The sequence below is a fragment of the Scaptodrosophila lebanonensis genome, unplaced genomic scaffold (assembly GCF_003285725.1).
Source record: "Scaptodrosophila lebanonensis strain 11010-0011.00,11010-0021.00 unplaced genomic scaffold, SlebRS2 tig00000053-arrow-pilon, whole genome shotgun sequence".
Lineage (NCBI taxonomy): Eukaryota > Metazoa > Arthropoda > Insecta > Diptera > Drosophilidae > Scaptodrosophila > Scaptodrosophila lebanonensis.
The window spans coordinates 766,378-790,807 of NW_022060548.1; the positions used below are offsets into that span (position 1 = coordinate 766,378).

At 36.8% G+C, this 24,430-nt stretch overlaps 1 protein-coding gene across 3 annotated transcripts in view; it reads right to left on the minus strand.

Annotated features, from left to right (window-relative positions):
* LOC115624317 (histone-lysine N-methyltransferase, H3 lysine-79 specific) overlaps positions 1–24,430 on the minus strand; it is a 63,262-nt gene that overhangs the window by 13,071 nt on the left and 25,761 nt on the right. For all 3 annotated transcript variants that reach the window (XR_003995452.1, XM_030518947.1, XM_030518946.1), the window contains exons 3-5: positions 1,177–2,484; positions 401–984; positions 163–335 (exon numbers count right to left, since the gene is read on the minus strand). Coding sequence is in view for 2 of the 3 variants with exons in the window: in XM_030518947.1 (XP_030374807.1) it covers positions 163–335; positions 401–984; positions 1,177–1,455 (1,036 nt within the window). In the remaining variant the exon portion in view is untranslated. The remainder of the gene's footprint in view (positions 1–162; positions 336–400; positions 985–1,176; positions 2,485–24,430) is intronic.

Sequence of the window (24,430 nt, forward strand, 5' to 3'; positions counted from 1 at the left end):
ACTGATTGAGACGGTGATTTAAGTGAACGATGTGTCTGATTTGAATTGATAATTTGGAATGATTTTGATTGAATTCTTGTGTTTGATTTTTGTGGATTCGGTTTGTTCTGATTTGCCTGTAACGTATCATATGAGTTAACCTCCGCTCCTCGTTGAACTTACCCACATGCTCGTGGTCACCGCCCTTCGTCTTCAGGCGCTGAAAATAGCGCTCCAATATGGTGCGATCGATAACATGCAAGTAATACGATACGGGCTTACACGTCCACGAGACGGAACCCTTAAGCGGTGGTATTTCGCTTACATGCATGATGGTGCCAATGTCGCTGAGGTTTCTGTGAAAATTCGTTATTATTAATGTAATGAATTGAATGTAACTCAAGTTGCGCTTCTCACTCACCTGTCCGTTATGCGAAAATTGAGCGGACAAAAGGACTTGGATGAGACAACACGTGCGCCATCACGCAAGTCCGCAAAACGCTCCTTCAGCTGATGATCGACAGTGGGACCAAAGGCGAAATTATTCACAAACACCAACGTCGATGAGGTGATCTTCTCGCGATGCTCATCGACCAGAAAATCTCCTCGTATTAATTTGTACTCGCAATACCGCTTGCCAAACCAGCCCATATATTGGCGAAAGAAGGCGTCCATGCGTACCGCATATCGAGCGGGCGTATCCGCTTTCTCGATGCCAATGCATGTTTTAAGCGGAAAGGAACCGGCCATTTGGAGCACCACCTGCCCCACACCGGAACCGAGATCAATGAACGTGTCATCCGTGCTGACGGTAACATGCTTTGTCATTTGTTGTACCAGTTCGTATGAGGTTTCGCCGTAGACCTCCGGCGAGAAGGGCTCGTATTGGTTGAGCTTGTCCGGATCAAGTACGGCAGCATTGTAAACTAATTGCAGTATATGTCTTAGAAGGCTAGGGTGAGCGAACTTATTCAAACGCTCGGCGGGCAGTGAAGTTCCTTTTTCCTGTGGGGAGAGATGAAATCGAGATGAAATACAACGTATTCATGAAAATGAATGTTTTGAAGAGATTTTATAAATTCTTGGAATTAATTGATGAATATATTTGAAGAAATCAATTCAGCTTTAAGAGCCCTTGGAATCGGAACTGAAGAATATCTCTCTTATACTTTTCGTTTTACTTTATTAACTACTTACCAATGCAACAATACTGTCGACAGCCTTGTTGAATCGATCGACAAGATTTGTCATAGTCTTATAGCAGGCAGTGTCAATTTGATTGAGATTAATCTCTTCGAATGCGGATGAAATGGATGGCAGCTCATCGCAGACAAATTTGATGGTATCAATGATGTCGATGCCATTGTCATGCTTATCTTGTCCATGTCCAATTTGTAGGGGCCAAGCGAAGGTGATGACATCGGATGAGCCAGCGGGCGAACGCAACACCAAGTCCTTGACTTGAGGTGTTGCCATATTTCCTTTGCCACCTCAAACGGCAAAAGTCTCTCGGGCGCCTTTTCCTGATTTTGTGTATGCTGTGTATGTTGCGTGTGTGGGTGCGTGTGTGTACAGGTGTTTCGGAAACAACAACTTGAGGTTTACGTTCACGTTACGTAATGCTCTGGTACTAGTTGCTGTTGTTTTTAAATTTATGCGCAGTGTCAATTTAATGGGAGCATGAGTGTGAATAATGCATAACGTTAAATGGATGATGAATGCATCGAAAAATTGGCATAGGAGCAGTGTAGAGGCGAAAGTTATGGTTTCTTTTATATATTCGTTTTTACGTTGACGTTACGGTTTGCTTTTACGGTTACGTTACGGTTCGTTATCTTAGGAACAGTGGCAGCGTTGGGTTTATGATTTGATGCGTTATGCGTTTCAACAACTTTACGAATCTCGTTCTTTCGCTATCTCTCATTCACTCGAAGAGGCTCTCTCTCTCTCTCTCTCTTTTTCTACGTTACTCTCTCCGCTTTCTCACTGGCTGTCTTCTCGATCACTCTTCTCTTCTCTACGTTGTGCACCGACTGCGCTGCTTCTGCTGCTCCCGCCACAAACGCTCGTTAACAACAACAATTCCTCTCACGATTCTTCTCTCTCTTCCAGCAGCAGTGAGAGCCCAGAGAACAGCAACAACAAAATACAAAAGTAACTGATGATAGTTGCGTAATTTAATATTTTGTTGTATGTTAAGAAAACGATGCATTTTCAATGTAAGTCGCAAACATTTTCGATACGTGCACGAACATGTTATTCATACGATTGTTGCTGCTGCTGCTGTTGTTGTTGTTGTTGGTTGTTGCTGTTGTTGCCGCATTATCGTGCATTGCAACAGTTCCATTGCGTTTCATTGCGTTCCACGTTGGCACGCACGCGTTGCAATCTACCGTTACTATTACACATATTGAAGCGCGTGATTGAATTCTCAGTTCGGTTCTCTTAATACGATTACAGTGTTACAATGCGTTTAATTCACAATGTGAGAGTGTGTTGTGTGGTCTGAAAAAAAGAGAAAGAGAGAACAGATATGGTAGAACATAAATAAACAAGGCTTTTATGTATGCATGTAAGTATGTTTGTGAAGAAAACTTAAATTTATAAAACAATTTGAATGCTGAATGAGCGGTGCTTTCGAACGTTGATTAAAATTAAATTGCCAAACGTATGAAATGACAATTAAAACATAAAAAATTTTTTGATGTGGGCCGAATGAGATAGATGATTATAATTTTGAGCAAGAATTCAAAAAATGTTGCCTATCAGCTGTTAAATATTCCATATTTGTTTAATTATTTAAAATTAGCTAAGCTAAGATAAGTTAGTTCAAATGATTAACTATATAAAAATAAGGCTGTGGTCACACATGCAAATAATTTGCATACAAATTTGTCCCATTTTAATAGTGGGGTTTGTCGGGGTCGTTTGTTCTAGCAACAAATTATACTTGACTTCTTGTTCTTTGCGTGCAAATTATTTGTCTGTCTGACCGTAGCGTCAGTTTATTATAATTGCCTGTGCATTACGTTTAATCATTCAAAGTTCAGAAAAAACCTGTTTCATTTTCGAGTCAAACACATACATAGCTGTTTGCCTCATAACTGCAGTTTACTTTTTTTTTTGAACTGCAAATCCACAAAAAGCTGATAACTGCGGAATCCAAATCGATTAAATCGGCAATAAAACCCCAACTTAAAGCTTACATTTAATATTTTTGTTTCTTGTTTTTATTTTTGGTTGCATTAATAATTTTCCTGTTTCATTCTCATGGTCCGCTGGTTCATGCATATTTATTATTTTTGTTCATTATGCCAATTGCTTATGCGGCACACGTTTCAACTTTTGTCAAATGGAATTCAATTCCCAGTGCACGATTATTGTTTTTTTGGATAACTTTTTGGTGGGCGATGTCAACGACAATGCGACTTCATTAGCATATGTGGCAAAAGTTAGCTAAGTTTATATGTTGGGAAGAAGGCAGGGAGACAGCTACGTCATAAGTTTGGGTGCCGTTGAATATTTTTGTTAGGGCTGGGGGATGGGTGTGGGAATTTTTGCCCAGAAAATCAATAACAACCACCTTTGGAATTACATACAGACGGAGACAGTAAACGCATAAGTAAATAGTGTTGAGGCCTGTACGTGTATGTGTGTTAGAGGCAGTTGAAGACGTGGCAGCTCCCATATTATAGTCTAAGATATGCGTGATTAAGACGTTTGTCTGATGGTTCGTCTGCCTGTTCGACTGTATGAACAACGAGAATTCTGGAATAACAACAGCTATTTTAATCAAACTTGGTGGGTAGACTAATTTTATCCATTTGCAAATATGATTTATTAAAAAACGTATATAGCGGTGATAAATTGACTACTACAACCACAAATCATTTGTTTATGAAGGTATCTTAAGCAGCACTAGTACTTATAACTGGCACTGAAACAATAAGTGCATAAACGAATCTTAGTACCAACTTGTTGTTTATGAGGATACCACAAACAAGTTTTGTATTTTAGATCTAAAGTTTCATCAAATTCGTCGCAATATATTAAAAAAATTATTTTCGTTGCGAATTTAACGTTCGGATCGTTTTTTAAATATCAATTTGCATTAAGAAAGTTCTTATACAAGTGGGTGGCAAAACTTTTGAGCTACTCAGGGGGGTGGGGTGGTTTGTTAATTATTCGACATCGCATTGCATTAAGCTCAAGTTGCTGTCGTCTCTGTCTCTCTTTGTCCAATTAAAGCGTTGCCCCGCATTTTAATTAAATTTACAGCATTTAAAGCTTCAATGCACACACAAACACACCTATCCACACTCACACAACCGAGAGACATTAAAGTACACTGTGGGTCTCTGCACATGCGTTAAAATGTTGTCAGCAGAACATTAAATTGAATGGCTTTTTGGTCTGTTCCCAGCAACGAACCAACATACCTATCAGAGCGACCCGATCCCAATTCATGGTAAACAATCCAACGAACCAAAAAGTCTGAACTGGCTTGACTCGTATATGCTACATACATACATACATATATATACAATACATATATATGTATATATAGTGGGTGTGTTTGTTTGCCTGCTAGTGTCTGTGGCACTTATGTACATATACAGCTCTATGTATACACATACATATTTTGGTTTGGCATTGCAGCAAAGCAGCACATTATGTATGTGCGACATGCCACATGCTACATGCATATGTGCACTGTTAAGTACCGTTATTGCCCAGCTCCTGTTGTTGTTTATGTGCGTCTGTGTAAGTGTGTAAATGTGCACGTGTGCAAAGCACCAACACCGGCCTTTTGGCCATACATACATACTTATATACATATAGATAGGCAGACAGACAGTGTATGCATATATGTATGTGTGTATGATTATTTATATCCGTATCTGTTGCTGTCGTTCATGTCCATGTCTATGAATGTGTCTGCATCCTGTGCGTGCGCTTGTTTCTATGACAACAGCCGCCAGCACACCTACACGCACACACACAAAGGCACAAACACTTTAGAGCACAAACACACACACAGGTGAGGAACATATTCATACATACAATGTCAGTCAGCCTAATAGTAACACATTTGTTTTACCACTGAAAATTCTACAATTCAGCAAAAAACAAAAAAAAAAACTAAAAATAATAATACAACTTTTAAATATTTTTTATTATACAGAAAGCCCTAATACATTAGGTCTTAATAAAAATTACGAAATATGGCGAATTCAGTTAGTTTTAAATTCCTTTGTAAAGTTACTTAAACTAAGTTTGAAGTTAATCGCTTGAAAAGTACAGGCTTATCATACAAACTTGAAATCCATTTTTCCCATTTGGAGTTCGAAATTTCCAAAACTTCTAAGTTAGGGCCAAAAAAAACTCTTAATTCATATTACAGGCTCCAATAGAAGGTTGCGATATTGCCAAAAAGTCTGGTACATGTTGGAGTTAATGAATAATATCGGTTTGAGAAAAAAAAAAGAAAAAATAACAATTTTCTAGTCATCTTTAATATGTTTTGACCCAGAAAGTGTTAGTCGCACTGATTCTTGCTTGGGCTTATAGTAAATGTGGAATTATTCTTTGAAATAAAAACAGAGTAAGCAATTCTTAATAGGTCGATTCGTTTGTCATATAATTTGTGTTAAACATGCATGCCATACATACATAAATGTTATGAACAATGTTTATGGCCATAAAAATCATTTTATATGTCACTTTTACATAAAACGTGGCTAGTGTTGTACATCGCCAAATGATTTCGTTTGACTTGACTTATTCATTAAGCCAGTCTATCTATATTTATTTCCATTGACATATTATTATTATATCATAAAAGGTGGACAGTGTTGTAAATCAAGTGTTTTCTTTTACTTCATATTTTTTGCAAGTAATTATATTTTTTAATATAATATTATTATTATTTTATTTCCCAATTATTATGTTGACTTTATTCATAAAAAGTTGTTTGTGTTGTCAGTTTACAGCCCGTGTCTGCATATTATTTAAGGTTGCTTTATCTAAAGCCTTGTTTACCTATTCAAGTGATTGTTGGTGTACTCAGCACGCATCGGGATGAAGAGCCCACAAGGCGGTAAATTCGTTCGTAAATATCTATAAATTTTCACCGGTCCGGCAGGCAGACATCATGCTGGCAGGCAGACCCATCAAATATTTAGTGTCGATTAATGCAATAAATACTCTTTCAACCGTTTCGAGTGTGGATGGCATTTCAATTTACAGTTTGGTTGGCATTGAATTGGTTCCATGTGTTTGTTGTGAGTTGAAAATTTGCATAGCAATGCTCAAATGCTGGATTCTTAATAGATAGATATACATACTTATGTGTATGTATTATCGATTGATTTGAATGTACAGAGCAAGGGAAATACAAACATAACATATATTATATTTGTATGTGATATTATTTTCAACATCCGACGCATTCGTTTGCTGAATTGATGATGCTTATTGGAATTGATATTTTGACACAGTTTGGGAAAAACTCGGGAACAATAAAAAAACGTTTGCTTAAACTGGTTACTTGTAACCTTTATTTGTTGTGCAATCATGTCAATTGGTTGATTGGGATTATTGTGTTAACAGTTGTATTGTATTCTTCACATATATGTATGTATATAGATATATTCTATAGCTCAGATGTGCTAACAGAAAAGCAGGAATGAGAATCGATATTGCTGGCAACACTAATTAAGCCAATTAACTTGGCTGAGACGATGAAATTCGATTTAACTGAGAGATATTCTTTATTGAAAGTTAACTTCTTTTTTAATATATTAATCAAATAAGCCAGTAGCCACTGGGTGAGTATATTGACACAAGCAGAAGTTGAAAGTAAAACCGAAGCGTCCTAAAAGATTTAGTTAAAACAATTTTAATACCAAAGCATCCAAATAGCATTAATATTGTGTTACTTTTGAAGTACAATGATTTTTTTAGGCTTGTTTAAAACTGTTTTCAATCGTCATTTATCGGCAATCCGTGTCCAATCACCCATAACCAATTAGCATGCAATTTACGCAGGATATGCGCACAATCAGACGACGCCGGCTCAAAAATTGGTGCAACACTGCACAGCACAGTACACCGTACAGACCTATTTCCCATGCATTGAACTTTACTTTACGGTCATTGCGAATGCCAAAAACAAGCAAAATTGTTCTCCAGCCCTGACAAAGTCAACAAAAATCAAATATCCAAGTCATGAACTATACAAAAACAACAACGACATTCCTGCTGTCTGGCTAGTCCTTGGCGCACTCCTGGCGGCCGACTGTCGCGCCATGGCCATCAAATATGTATGCATGTATATTTCTATTTTCGTCTGCAAAATTCAAAATACAGACACAATCAGAGTCAGTTGATGGGAGGAAGGCGAAGTTCAGACGCCGTTTTTGAGCTTTTGTTTGGCCTGTACCTCTCCAGATTACACATACGCCATGTTGCGCGGCTGTGACTGCTGTTCTGTTCAGCCGTCACTTCGGAGGTTTCCCTTTTAGGGAAGGAGTTGGGGATCACTTCAAATATAAAAGCAGTGTACATTGGTTTGCCATTATTTATAAAATGCCACACACTCCCAAGTCACCACCCGCTCAAGGGGGAGCGTATACGTAATTTCTCACGTAATAGGCACGTGGGCGAACAAGTCTGAACATTAAAAATCTTTTCTATATTTAACTGTAAAGTTAAACTAAAAGAGCTTACATTTGTAAGCAGGAAGGCAAGAAGGTTAATCCGTTAAAACCGTATACATATGTACACTTATTCTTAGTTTTCCGATTTTAAGCCTTATATATGTATGCGTGTTGTTTCAAGACTATTTTAAAAATTGTCGCAGTTGAAAAAAGCAATCAACTCAACTAGATACCTATGCTAAGGATATTTTTAAATTCTTCAAAAGCATTATATTTTTTGTAAACTAAAGAGATTGAATTATAAAGAATATGTGAAGAACTTAAATTAAATGAAATATTAATTTCAAATCAATTTTAAACCTAAAATTCTGCAATATGTTGTAAAAAGACCATCTTTTTACTTATATGTATATGTTTTAGAAATCTAATATATATTTTTCATTGGGAAATGCTACTAAAATGGAAATGTTCCTAAAGGTAATTGCTTGTATAAAGTAAAACTTAAATTAAATGCAATTTTTATTTCAAATCAATGTTAACCCTAAAATACTGCAATCGTTGCAAAACAAAGCTTTGTTGCATTTTAACCAAGAAGCTCTTGGATTTCCAGCCCATAAAAGCTATGCCACCAATACATAGAAACCTTGATGGAATGTCCTTGTTTTATTTTATTATTTAAAAGGGGGTACCACCTGCGAGTCCAAAACAAAAAACATTTGCAAACACACTACTAATTAGACTCGCCCCAGCGTTTCCTTTTTGTTTATTTTTATATCTTGTGCCCGTGGAGGCGTGACACACATTTCTACGGTCGCATTTGTTTATAACAACACACACACAGACAAGCACACACCCATGACTGTCACACGCCCCTCACAAAGTTGACACAGTTGCCAAGAGCAGAAGAAATGAAAAAAGCGCGCAAAACGTAACGCGCGCTTTTAATCAACTTAAAAAGCGTCGCACTAGCATGCCCCCAGTATACGAATATATGGACCTACCAATACCACTAACAATCCAAATCTCAAACCCACACACACACACCTCAACACCCAATACACACACACTGACATGACACATGTGCGGCAACCAACGCCCACATGCAGCCTTGTTTCAATTCTGCACACCGCACAGTGGTAAGAAATTTAACAAATATAAGATTGTTGAACAAAAGAAGAAAATGTTGGACTATAATAGACTATATGTCTAGGCTTCCGAAAGTAAAGGAAGCAGCTTTAGAGCTTGTTGGAAAACATGTTACAAAAAGAGTACATCTGGGACCAGGTAATGATCGATGTTATAAATGTTGTGATATGCATAAATTACTTACATATATATTTTTGATCGTAATCGATATATAGAAAGTATAGTTGTCTTTAATATGGGATAATTGCAAATCTAGTCATATCTTCGAAGCATAATGTATTTTTTAAACCAATAGTTCTTTAAAGCGTTTAATTTCCTAACATGTAAGAATTTAAATTAAAAAAATAATATAATTAAATATATAATATTATAATTAAATTTCCAACCGTGTGACCGTTTGTGAAATGTCTCATTAAGTTCTGCATATCTCTAATTTCACATTGATATTTAAATGCGACCCACTGTGCGCCGCTTTGCTCTCGCTGCTGATTTTATTATATTTTTTCTCTGATTTTATTTTTATGACTTTTGCCTGCCACGCTGTCTGATGCGTTGTTGATATCAAAAACTAAAACAATAAAAAACGAGCAAGAAATGAAGCAAAATTCTAGCAATTTTTTCTGCACATTCAATTTCATTTTTATTTTTTGAGGCGCTCTATTTTTATGACTATGGCTGTTGTGCGACCAGTTTTATTGTTATTACTGTTGTGGTGTCTGTTAGCTTTGCTGTTCTTGTGGCTGTTGTTTAGTATTTGGCGTTGAGTGTGTCAAGGTCATGGCGCACGGCTTCTAATCCCACATGCAAAAAAATAAAAGAGAACGAGTAGTGACAGCAATTAAAAATCACCGCCAAGTGCCTTCAGTCGAGTCAAAAGTCACGCCTCGCTGTTAAATGTTTAACATTTCACTGCTCGCGCTCTTAAAGTGCCGTTATAAGTATCAACAACAACAATAGCAGAGTTGCCTTCTATTGTTGCCAACCAATTATTTGTTAATTTTGTTATTTAATAATTTTTACGTGCCGTATTCAAATGTTCTTGACTATTTACTACACACATAGTACATATGTACATATGTATGTATGTATATGCATAGCTATAATTCAATTATTATTACATTGCCATTGTATTGTATTTGTTTATTTTTTCCTGACTCATGACTGCTAAAAATTCATGGTCACGTGTTGGCTGTCATTCCTATTTGTTAGTATGTATGTGTATATTTGTTGTTGCTCAATGATGAAGGTTAAATAAGTTTACGCTTTGATTTCGAGTTAATTTTTATGTGCATTGCTCGATTCTTCACATTGCTCTGTTCAATTTTACACAAATTTAGACATTTGTGCTAATAATCACACACATACTTACATACATATACACATATGTGCATACATCTGAAATATTTGTTTAAAACATTTACACACATACATAGCACATATACATACATATGTACGAATGTAATATGAGCAGCACTTGTTCACAGTTTGGCACTTACATACAGTTTAGAAGCCACTGCACTACTGCTACTGCTGGCACTTGGGGAATTTTTCAAAGTGCGTTTAGCATTTTTGTTTTTATTGTTGGCGCGCATGCATGCCGAAATTTCATTTGATATAAATGCTAAATATTTCTACAATTTGCAAGCATTCACATATGCGCAGATTTATAAATATTTTGAATATAAAATAATTGAGTTGTTAATAGAACGTCATTCTCAAAATGGAAGGAAATTGCGAATCAAGACTACTTACATGCATATACACAAATACATACATATGTATGTATGTACGTATTATGTACGACCTATTTTTAAATATTAACATGTGCTGTAACATGAGGCGTTTGTAAACGCGCACGAAACGCGTGCATTGCTGGTAGAATCAGTTTGTGATTTGTTGTTGTTATTATTATTGTTTCTGGCGACAGACATCCCGTGTCATTGAGGTCATGCGCACAATACTGATAAGCAATAAATATATATACATATGTATGTACATACATATATTAATAGTTACATATATATACACCAACATGCATGTACATACATATTCATTTTCCTGTGTTAAATGTGACGGTGATTGGAGCTCGTAATGCCTCGAAATAGAACGAAAATTGTGCAATGCACAAATGAACATAAAGAATGCGTGCTTTTCATTATGATTTCCAATACATACAAATAAGTAAGCGTTGTGAATATTATTTTTTACCAATAATAAATACATAGTATGTACACATAAGTATCTATGTTTGCTTATCCGTTATTTTCCGGTATACATACTTATGTACAAAGCACCACCTGCTGGACTTAAAATCCATTGCAACATGCTTGGCGGCGTCTAATAAAGTAAGCCAAAGCAAATAACAGAAAGATAAGATATGTATGTGTTTGTATGTGTGCGTGACCCACTTCTTTATGTTTTGAAAATAAAACTTTATGAAATAAATTACACACACACATTTACACTCACGCATATACAGTTGAGAAGTCACTCAACACTTAAAGAAAAGAAGAGCAGACAGAAGCAACTTAAATAAATACCGCAAGACGAGTTGCATTTTTATTGAATTTCTTCTTTTGCAATTCCTCTTTAATTTAGCGGCAAGTCAAGCACCTGCGTCGATGAGCGCGAGAGTGAGCAAAGCACAAGGAAGAAAAAAGTTGAGAGCCTGCAGCGAAAGAGTTGCAGTGACAAACAGTGCTGCCAATTTTTAATCCCGTCAGTTAAAGCCTAAAAAGCTGCTGTAAGCGGTAATTCCGGCTATTTTTATTTATCCCGACTCCCAAGACCAATGGAAAATTTTGAAAGAGTTCTCTGTATGTTATTTATTATTTTATTTTTTAGTTTTTGAGAAACGCGTTTTATTTTTGTGGATTTCCTGCAAAGTTGAAGAGTTGTCGTTGATTTCTAAACACAAGCTGTTTAATATGTATATGTACGAGTATATGCATGTATGTGTGGATAATTTGGATATGTACTTTGTGAGTTTTGTTGCCATTCGTTATGTTAAAAGAAACACAAATAGATTTACATATTCAATTGTTTATTACAGCCTTTTCCGCTGCTCGCTTGGCAGCACTGTTGATGAGTAATGTTGGTTGGGCATGAAAGAGAGTGGGAGAGTAAACAGCTCCTTGCGCTGCTTGGTACGTGCCTAAAATAAAAGGGGGAACTTTTTTTCTTCACGAATTGGGGAGCTGCTTGGACAGCGCATTGTTTATAAGGTCATCAATCGTTTTGTGTATAATTTGTTGTCGTTTTTATGGCCGTCACTGCTGTCGGGCTTGCGGTTAAAAAACAGCTGCTGCCGCTGTTGCTGCTACTCTTTTGACATTGCATTTTGACTTGCAAAATGTGTAAATAAGACACGGACAGGAATACAGAACGAGAATTACGTAAACAGCTTTTTGATGCGGTTTCCGAGCTGCAACATGTGCAAGAAAAATTGCAGGCACTTAAAAAGATGACTTCTACACAGCAATTATAAGAACATGAAATATTTAATTTCTGTTGATTTTGTGTGGTTTCGTGAAAAGCTATTATTAACATTAAATGCATTTATTTAAAGTGACTTTAAAAAGTTTTAAGATCGGAAATTAATTGGAGCATTGGCAAGTTCGAATTTTAAAGGAAGTTAAGGATAAGCATCGTTAAGTTAAGGATAAAAATTGTGTAAAAAAAATGGATATAAGTAGTATATATTCTTCTACAAACTATAGTTTTCTTATGAAAACATTTGAAGAAAAAATGAATAATATACTCAGCACTTAAACTTTTATATTTGGTGGTTTTTGAGCAGCACACAAAATCAATCTCGGCCATTTTGGCCGCGTTGCCAAATTTCAGAGAACTCATAAAAGATTGTTGCCATAACTTTCAGACTCTTGGGCACTTAAACTCAGCTGCCACAAAAGAATTAAATGCATAAAAGTAATGCACAAGCTTTAAGCTGCTTGGGGAAAAATTGAAGCAGGTGGGTGAGGGAGGCATAAAAAAAGGCCAAAAAAGAAGCGCCTCAGTAAAGCAGAAGCCATTACGAATGAAATCAGGGAGTATGCACGGTATTAATCGATTTTAAATCACCATAAAGAAGCACAGACAACAAAAATGGGCCTTTTTGTAGGTGTTGGGTCAAAAACTCTCTTCCGCAAGAAACTTTTCACTTCGCAGAGGAGCGTAAAAAAGTTATTTTAAAGACTGTGCCAAAAACGAACAAAAAATGTTTTAAAGACATTTTCAGGCACCTACAACCAACACCCTAAGAACCAAGGGTGGCAGCAGCAGCAGATGATGATGTTGATGATGATGATGAAGAAGAAGAATAAACGTGCACACAATGGGCACAAAGTGGGGTATGGGGGGTGGAGCTGGGCAGGATGGGGCATTAGCGAAAGAACGACTGCAGCCACAGCCCTCAAAGCAGCAGCGACGCTGCGACGCTGTCAACAACGAACGTCGACTGCAGCAGCGGCGGCGAGCAACGCCAGCAATTGGGGCGGCTGCTCTGCCAGCAGCGACGGCGCTGCTCAAGCAAAGTCAATTCTTTGTGTGCGTTTATTGTTTGTTTGGGGGTGGGTTTTTACAGCTGAAAGAAAAAATAAAGTAAAACGCCCCAGCCCCGCCAAAAGAGAAAATTCGAACGTGGGAAAAATGTAGAAAATTTGAGAGAACGACGTCGAAATATAACAGAAAAAAAGAGACACTGAGAAAATTAAAGTGCCCTGGTGTTCGTAGAAGGTTTTGGAATCTTAAATCAGTAAATTCAAATGCAAAACTTTTGTAATAGTTATTCTGTGCTGTTAAAAAAATGGAATTCCACTTTTGAAAATCTATTTTGTTACTAGTCATATCGCTATTCATTTTTTTAAGGTCTATTAAAAGAAAATTTAGTTCTATATGTAAATAAATTGTTTGTTTTGCCGAGGGAGAATAACCCAGATGGAGGATTTTTTTTTTGGGAAAATGGATGGGAAATGGTTAGCACTATTGAACTATGAAAAGAATGGATGATATTTCGGGTTAATTTTCCCTTCGTGTTGTTGGTTGCAATGCATATTTTGATATTTTGATATATGCATGCATATGTTTATGAATTATTGATAAAGAAGAAGGATCAAAGGCCCATGAAAACTGTCTTAAAAATGGAAATGACTTTTTAAAGTTTTTTTTGTTTAAATAAATACATTTTGCTTTTTGTCTCCTCTTTTTATTTATTTCTAAATGTACGAAAAATAAGCACCATTTTAAACAGAGAGAACAATTGGGTAAGTTCGAAACTCCCAGTTGACGATGTTACAAAATTCCGTAAATTATATTTGCCCCCTACAGTAGAATTAAATTATTGTTCCCCAAGTTTGTCGAGTGTACGGCTGCTGCTTCACTCGACGTTGATGAAAAATAACTAAACTGAAGCCCGGGCCAAACTTATAAAATATACAGTAATGTAGGCGGTTAAAGGCGGCAACCACCTCTAGCCACCCTGCCACCTCTAGCCACCCAGTTGAACCACTCTGGCATGTTTTCGCTTTGCTTTTGGGTGGCAAGTGACTTGAAATATGTTAAAAGTTGCTTCAAAAGTTGTGCGGCGCGTCGACGCTGGCAGCGCAGTCGACGTACAAGTGGATGCTGAAGGAGAGTGGGCGGTGGGTGGCCTAAGTCTGACTGACTGGCAACATATATATATATATTTATATACATATATATGTATACTATATATCGCACATAGTTGCATAGTTTTTCGTTTCTTTTTTGGGATTCTTGCCAAAAAATGCGAAAAGGAAGAAGCTGAGGAAGCGGCGAAGGAAAAAAATGTCAGTGCTTTTGGCCATATTGTTTATAGCCAGCCCAAGAGCTAGTTACTCATACATGTAAGTAAGTATGTACGTATGTGTGGAAAGAGAGGGATCTGTGCAAACTTTTTTCTTTCATATATTAGCTTCCATGCCAAGAGTTCTTACTGTCATTTGCAGCAGCAAAAGCAGAAGCGGCAGCAGCAGCAACAACAACAACACGTTAACTTGGCATACATCAACGCCTGAGTTTGAGTAATTGTGACAGTTAGGGGCTTTCATTTCAGCTTTAGCTTTATTTTGACTTGGGCCGGATTTTGTTGCTATAACGCCACAAAAATTTAATCAATATTCTTTGAAAAGCCCACCAACTTCAGACGTTCGCGTAATTGAAGTCGACAGCAACGAAAAAATTTCTTTGTATACGTTGTTTTGGATAATCCAATGCATGTTGGGGGAATTAAAAGGAGTTTTGTTGAATTGTGTCTTACAGGTGAAAAAAAAATATACAAATTATAATTGGGTTTAAGGAATTTGAGAATAAAAGTACAAAGTATATACGATTACTTTAGAGGTTTGGAGATAAATCCGTCTGATAAAATCTCAACATTTCAAAAAACCAGCTCCAAAACATATATTTCTTCGAAAGAGACCACAAAAATATTAAGTTACATTTTATACTTTATCATAAAAAGAGGTCACTTTTAAAATTTTATAAAATGATGTATGTTGTTTTTATATCAACAAGTTTAATTGAAAATTATTTGCTTGAATAACATTAAATGTGGCCTGATAGAGTGATAGAAATAATTTAAATTTCCATAAGTTTCAGAAGAGAGCATAAAGAAGTCGGGGATGAAACATCCGATGGCAAATGAATTCAAATGTATATTAAAGTTCATGCGGGAAACATAGAAAATGTTCATTAAAGTTAAGCTCGGGTCGCTCTTTATTTGTATATACATATATATGTTTGTGTGTGTGTGTGGGACTACCCAAGAAGCGACCCAAAAAACCCACGCCCAACAGCAATGGGAAGAAAAAGAGCCCGTATGGCAACGACAACAACAATGTCGAGCCAAGACGAGACGGCGACACAACGAGGGTTGCAACGCACGAAAATTGCGCGCGCAATAAGTTCAGTCAGCGGTGGCAACAACAATAACAATAACAACAACAACAAAATCCCAAAGTAATAAACACGCATTGCAAGCAAGTAAGCAAAAAAAAAAAAAGGAAAATAAAATTGAAAAAATGGGGGAAAAACTGCTCAACACCAAACCCACCCACCCAACGACGACATCAACATTCTGTTATTTTTATTTCCATTTTTTATTTTATGCTCGCCAGGGTTGCTGCTGTTTTTGTTTGGGTTTGTTGGGGTTAGCTTCGCCAGGCAGAGCGCTTTTTGCATTAATTGCTTTATCGATTTTTTTGCGTGAGCGCTGCTGTTGTTTTTGTTTTGAGCACAAGGACGTGGAAAATGCTCATATATAGACATGCACACACATGCACACGTGTGTATGTATGCATGTATAAGCTGCAGCAAATGGAAAACTGTTTGTTTTTGTTTTCGTTCTTGTTGTTGCTGTTGTTGTTCTCGTTGGCTCAATGTTCTGAATGGGCTCGGCAGCATTTTGAAGGAAAACAGCAACTGAAGAAAGAGCTGCTGCAGTCAACGACGACAATTGTGCTGTTGTTGTAGTAGCGTGTTGTTGTTTTTGTTGTTGTTGATGACAACTACAAACTGCAAAAACCTGAATGGCGTACAGTTTTGTGAAAAGCAATGCAAATAAGCAGCAGCTGCAGAATCAGCAGCAACGGTAGAAAGCTTTTTGCGCTCAAACACCTGCTATTTATGTTTTTGTTTGTTTTGTTTTCAAAAGCCTAGCAATATGGGGAATTGTAGAAGGTAGCAGAATAATAACAGCAACAAAAAAAAACAACAAAGAGCTACTGCGACACAAATTTTGAAATGTAGGCCAGCAGGCAGCCAGGAGCGCTGTTGCTGGCAAAACCCATCATAATCATCATCATCACTCGCACCGGCAGAATTATCAGCTGCAACGTTCTTATTATAATCATCTTCACTACCACCATCACAAACAAACCCGTCATCATCTTTTCAAATCTCAACAATCCCATCATCGTCATTACTCCCATAACCACATTATCATCTGCAATATTCTCATCGTCTTCAGAATGCTAAACATCATAAACAACCCCATCATATTTAGAATTTTCATACTCATCATCACCTTTCGTGGACTCTGATTGTGCATGTAGAAATGTAATTCCTCTATTTAAAGAGTTCCATATTTAATGGCGTTCCATGGAATGGACACGAAATAAAGTCTCCAAATGTGAAAACACCTGTTTTTATTTTGAAGATCCGGTCTCCTACCTTTCGAATTTTCATCATCATCTCACTCCAATAATCATCAACCCCATTATCATAATCATCATCTTCTACATTCTCGTTCTCATCATCGTCAAGAATAACAGAATAACAAAAATCATCATGATCATCATCACCATCAACATCCTTTCACTTCAGCAATGTTTGAATGCCGACGACGACAGGGTTGCCATCGCATCCTATAAAAATAAATGAGCACAAGTGCCACTTAGAGTGCACAGCACAGGTTTTCAACAATTATCCCTCTTCATAATAAAGATAAAAAATATTTTAAAAAAATTCAAAAGCAGAAACAAAAGCATATAATCCTTACGAAGTTTATATATCCTTTCAAACTTCCGAATCGTTCTTTATTTAAGTCTTGGAAATATAGAAACTGGTGAGCAATAAGTTCATTTCTATATCGGTTGCTTTAATTAGATGTTTCATATAGTAGTGGCTATCAGTCATTTTTCTATACAATCGGATGTCTGCTAGTAGTCAGCGTTGCAAGCACCTGATTAAAGTTTAGATACCCGTTTCCTGGGAAGAGAAAATAAAGTTGCAGGAAAATTGTGCACAGCCCCCAAAAATGAGGTCAACTATTTATAGTGTATAAGTATATATATATATATATATATATATATATACGTGTGTGTGTGTTTGTGCGTCACTGCTGCTGCATTTGTTTCAATAGCGTGCTTAGTTAGTGGGTTATGTTTATGTAAATTTGCATAATTGCAGGCGGCGCAAACACATACATGCATACATACTTGTATGTATATGGCATATGCATGTATGCTCATATATAGCTCTATTTACAGACATACATATGCATGCACATGGAGGCAAGTCTGTATATATATATATATATGTATATTTGTATTTACAAACATAGTCGCTGCTTTAAAAAAGTGTTCTGTTCTTAATTAAAGAGTTCATGCCGGAGAGTTCAGTGAAGTGTGGCAACAGTGCCAACAGCAAATAGAAGAAGAAAATAAAAATGGAAATGGGTCAGTAATTAAAAACGCAGCGCCCGAGGGCATAAGTTTAACTGAGAGAATAAAATGGCAAAGCACCAAAGCCACCTCATCTAACCAGCTCTAATGACTAGACAAATATGTAGTTGGAGGAAGGAAATACGCGTCGGTTGACAGAAGTGCTTCAAAAGTTTAGAAGACTTTAAAATCTGGTTGTAGAAAACACTTTAAATGATGACCCCACAATGATCCTGAAATATACTAGAGTGAAGTGTTTGCGGAAGTACAAATTGTTCTTTGTGTTGGAGCGCTATTGTATACTAGAAACATCAATGGCACTATCGTATAGTATCAATATAAATAAATAAAAAAAACTGAAAATATTAATGTGTGCCCGCATCTTTTGTGGAATCTGAACACTTGTTCAGTACAGCCGTCTGTATGTCTGTATGATTGCCTGGTTTTCAGAAACGGCTGAGCCCACATTAACCAAACTTGGTATGTATACTCTCCTAGTAATTAGGCAATACGAGTTGAATTATTCTTTGAGGAAATCATCCTAGACATACGAGAAAATGTAACATTTTTCCTAGTCCATATAAATTTGAAGCAATTTTCAAGGTTCCCCAAATTATGAAAATAATTTAAGCTGCGAGTTTGTATTTAAATATACATTTATTTTTAGGTCGTTCAATTGCAATTATTTGAGGTAATCATCATCGTAGACAACTCTTCCCAATCATAATTTTTTAGTGATCCCCAAACTACAGTGAACATACATTTGAAGGTATTGAGGGCTGGCCTGTGAAGAGCACGTTACGTGACAATAGTCACGTAATCAGCACACACACATACACAATACAACAAAAGCACTTTACTGTGTACAGAGCTAATACCAATACAACAACTACTACAACAGCAACAAAAACAGCATTAACAATGAAGGCAGGCACAAAAGAGCAGCGGCAACAACAACAACAAAGCCATAGAACAGTAGCAGCAGCAATCGAATCGAAAAAAGCGTTCAAAGAAATAGCGCAAAAGCCTTAAATAAATAAAACCTGGTAAATTACCGAGCAAAAGAAAATAATGCACTGCATAAAATACAACAAGAACAACAATGGAGTAGAGGGCAACAAAAAATCGACATCAAAATCAAAAACAGCAACGATACCGAACCATAACAAGCAACACAACAATAGCAGAGAAAGAGCATAAAAAATGCTGCAACGTTGCCAATTTTCACTGTTTGAAAGTTTCTAAGCATAAACGCGATAGAGAGAAAGGCGGCGGGGGCAAGGGGATGGGGAAGGTAAGAGAGCAATTGTGTGTGGGGGTGTGAGTGTGGGTTTCAATGGTGGTGGTGGTGGTGGCGGGTTTAGTGGTAGGGATTTGATGTCATTTGCACACCGAACACAAACGACCAATAAAAACCGGAAGAAAAATATAAAACAAAATAGAAATTGAAACATCCTTCCTGTCACTGAAAATGGAAAAGAATAGCGGTGTACGGGGAATGCGGGGGCGCAAACTATTATTGTGTGCAAGACTACCGTTAAAATGTATATCAGAGACATAGAGAAAATGAGAGAGGAAAACGGTTTGTGTTGTGTTATGGGGGGTGGTGGGATGGACGCGATACATGCAACAATTTTATGCGAGCCGAAGAACCTGCCACAAGGGTTGCCCTCCCGTTCCTTATAACTAAGGGTTGGGCAGACAGTGTGTGCGTGTGTGTCTGTGAGTTTGTGGAAAGGGTGCGACGCGCATTTCCGGGTAAGTAGTAGAGCAGAAACAGCAGCAAATATAAAGGAAACTGAAGCTGAAGCAGCAAAGAGCGGCAATAAAAATCTGTCTAACGTTGTCGGGGTCGCAGGATTGGGTTGACTTGGGACTGGGACGGGACTGGGTGTCGCACTTGAAAGTGGCAACAAAAGTTGTTCGTTCACTTTACAACAACAATGACACAAGAGTGGCAGTAGAATATAAAGGGCGTTGAATGCGGATAAAATATGTTTAAAAAATAAAAATTGAAAACACTGTGGTTTGAGCGGAAAATTTATGACAAGATTTAAGGTAGAAAAGAAAAATAGATTGGGTTGCATGAGTTATGGACACTAAAGCTATATTCGACGATGATTTACTTTAAATAAGCTCAGCTAGATGGCTTTTAGCAACCAAATGGGAGCGTTAAAGTGGTTTCGTAATGTAAAGTGAAAGGAGGCAACAACGCAGGGAAATAAAGCTAAACAAATTGAGGCAAAATATTGGAGCTCTGTATATAGTTGAGGATTATTTACAACGTCTCTGAAAATTCTATTTTGTTGTCGTAAAAAAAAGTCCAAAAGTTTTTGCCATGAAGTAGTAATTGCTTTTAAAAATTCATATTTTTATGACCGTTATATTATTATTATATTGTTTAAATAAAGCATAAAAAATAAAGTTTGTTTGTTCGGATTAATATAGTCCGGTAAGAATGAAGTTCGGGAACAAGTTTTGAAGTAACGCAAGTGTAGAACAAAATATAGTTTTGCAATAATACAAAATTACATCAAGAAATTGCTGGAAAAAATTAAGATATAAACAACAAGCTATTAAATTGGAAAAATAAAGTGATTTACAAGTGAAATTTGACAACAGAGCACATACTATAAGCACTTCAATACAATAGTTTTCTCTTAAGTAAAACTTTTAAGCCATTTTTTATGCAACTTCTATGCAAGGCAATTAAATGTTCAGTCCGTTTAAATGCGCCGCACGTGCCAAATAGACGAGGAACGGCGTTGAAAATTTAATTTAAACGCCCACCATCATCAATTTTGCGATAAATATAAAAATAAATAAATGCGAGGGAACAAAGAAAATAAAATTACACGCGCGCTGAAATTTCTTTGTTGTGCACTGAAAATATTGTTAAAAATAAAGTCATTTGTGTAAATACAGCAACAAATATCAGTTTCCAAAAATATGGCAGCACGTATAGTACATAAGCTTTTGGGCCAATATGTGTGTAGTTATGTATGCATGCCAGAGATGTTGACAGTTGGCAGTTGGTTCATTGAACCGAACTTAATTAAAAATCAAGTTGAAGGTCACTGCTGGCATGTTGTGACTGGTTTAAAATAACATTTTAAGCATACATACATACATAAATACACATATGGGGTTGCAAAGAAAATGCGACGAAAATATTTGTAGGCACATTTAAAAAAAAACAAATCGTTAAACCCATTAACATACTTTTGTGTGCTTGTATATATGTATGTACAAACAAAGGCAAGCAAATTATTATAAAAATAAAATAAAAAACGATGATTAACAAATTGAGTTGCAGAAACTGGAAATTCGACAAAGGTCAGTGAACATGTGTATTAATACACAAAGAATACCGAGAGGCAGGCGGCCGGTCTGATAAATAAATAAAAGAAGGCAACAAAAACAATGCTCTGAAGCGATCATTACAACAATGTACCCGAAAATTGAAACCAGTTTCTTCAATTGAAATTGCGTGCGTGAAATATGGCAACAGCGCTTTAAACAACACTTATGTATGTACAAACATAAGCATACATACATACAAATATGTGTATGTATTTATCATAAATGCCTACATATTGTCATGTGGTTCGCAACGAGAACCAGACACCAGTGTGAAGGCATTATTTCAATCAGAATTTCAAACATTTTAATATGGGAAACGTGACGCAGCAACAACAACAATACCAACAATGCTGCTAGTTACAGTAAAGCCTATGAAATTGGTTTCGTTATTTAGCATATCGGTTCTTCTTTTTTTTTTAATTTCTTACCAGTATCAATAATTAGTAGGTCTTTAAATTAGAACATAGAATTTAATGATATATCACATTTCATTGAAACATTAAATATTTGAAATTGTCTGTGATTAACTTAAGAGGAAACCACTGTACAGGTGTTAAAAAAAACTGGCTTGAGGAACAACTGGAAATTGAAACAACAATAAAGCAGCTGCTGTCTGTTCATTGATGATGAGCGTGAAAGAGAGAGCGAGAGTGCAAGAGGCAGCATTAGATCGTGTTTTGCGTTTGACAGGTGTTGTGTTTGTTAGTTAGTGCGTGCAGAGTGGTTTTATGTGAATATGAGTGTGTCTCTCTTTGTATGTATGAGTGTGTGCGTGCATAGACAACGTAATAGCAGCATAACTGCATTTGAGTAGAGCGGCACGTACGCCAAAGCCAAATTAAGCAGAGACCCAAAAAAATAAAAATAAAGACATACCAGAGCGCGGGAGAGAGCACAAGAGCAAAAATATATTAAAAAAAAAAATAATAGCCCGCCCAATGCAGGTGTTCATTTTCATTTACGTTGTTGCTTGCCCTCTCTCTCTCTCTCCGTCTCCCCGTCTTCTCAATTTCAATGCAATTTCAATTCAGTTTTTCAAATTGGGTTTTCAACAGCCAACTAGCCAGTCAGCAACAACTACGATAACAAGTGTCATATTAAATAAGGAAATGACAACAATAAACTGCATTGCAGCAGCAACTCAACAACCAACAAGTACAGAAGCAAGTTCTATGGCTATGTGTGTGTGTGTGTGTGTGTGTGTGTGTGTGTGTGCGTGTGCATTGTGCAATAACAGAAAACGAGGCAAATGTCACACATACACACACAGACACAACCATTAGATTAGTTTAGTTACAGCCCGATTATGTAATGTGTAGTTTTTTATAAAAACTTGTGCGTTGCTGCCTTTTTTCACAGCAGCTGCTGAAAATGCGTTGTTGCTGCTACTTCTACAGCTGCTGTCTTAAGTCAGCGACTATTAATAATAAGTGAAGTAGCTGGTTTTAGCCAATCAAGTTAACAGCCATTAAAGCAGTGACGCTGTTAATGAACAGCTGTGGAATCTGCTGTTAGATGGCTGGGTGACTAACAACATTGTGTTAGTCAAAAGGTCAATGCTTCAAATGAAACATTATGAAATGAATGGCATTGGAACAGCGGCTAACTGGCAGATTGAAGTATGAAGTCATATCATAAACAGTAATAATAACTTAGGTTTTGAACTTGCAGCCCATTCATTCGTTTACACATACAAATGTACACAAATAGTTAATAGTTTTTACGAGCACCAAAATTGTTGCTAGGCAGAAGTTGGCCATGAGGTAATCACAGCCCAGTTAAAGCTAAAGGCAAAGAAACATCCGGCCATTCTAAAATTATATACCAAACCATTTTTTTGGAGATTAATTAAGGGGAGAAATTGAGTAAATTGTATTTTATAATATTAAGAGAGAGATCATTACAGATTATTCAATCGAAATATTTTAATATAGATTTTGTTCAGATTTTTTTTAAACTAAGAAAAATCTTCCCCTACTCTCATAAAAGACAAGCTCCTGTTTACAATGACAACTGTAAGCCATTTTCTTTATTTTTATATCGACAATTTAAAGTCAACAATAAATTGTGACATCTTTAGGGCAGTGCAGGAAAAGCGGCCTTAAAGGCAATAAACTGCAACAACAACACCCACAATGGCGCGCGAATTGCCGCCAACTCACCTCTGTATGTGTACGTGTGTGTCTGCTGTGTGAATGTATGCTAGTATTTTTGTGCATGTTAAAAACGTGTTTTCTATTTTTTATTTTTCATGAGATGCTTTCATGGTGGAGCCACGCAGCAGCAACCACAATAAAAACAACAACAGCACCAACAACATCCACATTAAACCTGCAACACATTTCATGCCCTTAGGCTAAATACGTCGCCGGTCGCTCTGTTTCTATGTTTGTGTGTTTATGTACAATTGTATGAATGTATGTGTGTTGCTGTTAAAAAGTCGCGCGACTTCATCGTGGACGTCGTCGCATGGCCAACGACCTTTATAAGCACACACCACACACCACACACACACACACATTCGTATTTTTTCATGTGTCTCTCTTCTTTTTTTCTTCGGTTGAAACGCGTTAACAGCGGCAACTCCATTTCAACCAGTCAGCCACTTCAACTTGTTCGCTTTTACTGTGAAAGGGGAGCAGGCAAGCAGTAGGAGGAAAGCGATGTTGACGCCGACATGAGGAGGCTTTGCTCAGTCAGACGTTTAGCTTTTGTCTGTTGTGGCCCTAGCCAGTCAGCCAGCCAGCCAACAACAACAAAAGCATTATTTTATTTTTTGTACCCTGTACCCAACCGATAAAAGGGTATAATGGAATTGTTCAGCTGTTGTAACAACAGAAAAAGAGGCGTGTGATGCCCCACTTTGAATGTATGCGATTGAAATGCACTGTATGTTTAGTTTATATAAATTTAAATGTAATTTAAATTTAAAAACATATACATATTTCTAAAATAAAAAAGCCTTTCTGTACCAGGTCGAGGGTATATAAGAGTCGGTTGCCCGCGACTCCAACATTCAGCTCGATTTTTTTTCTGTTGCGTGTCTGGCTCTAAAGCAACACCGCTTGCTCTTCCGCCCTCAATAGTCCACCATTC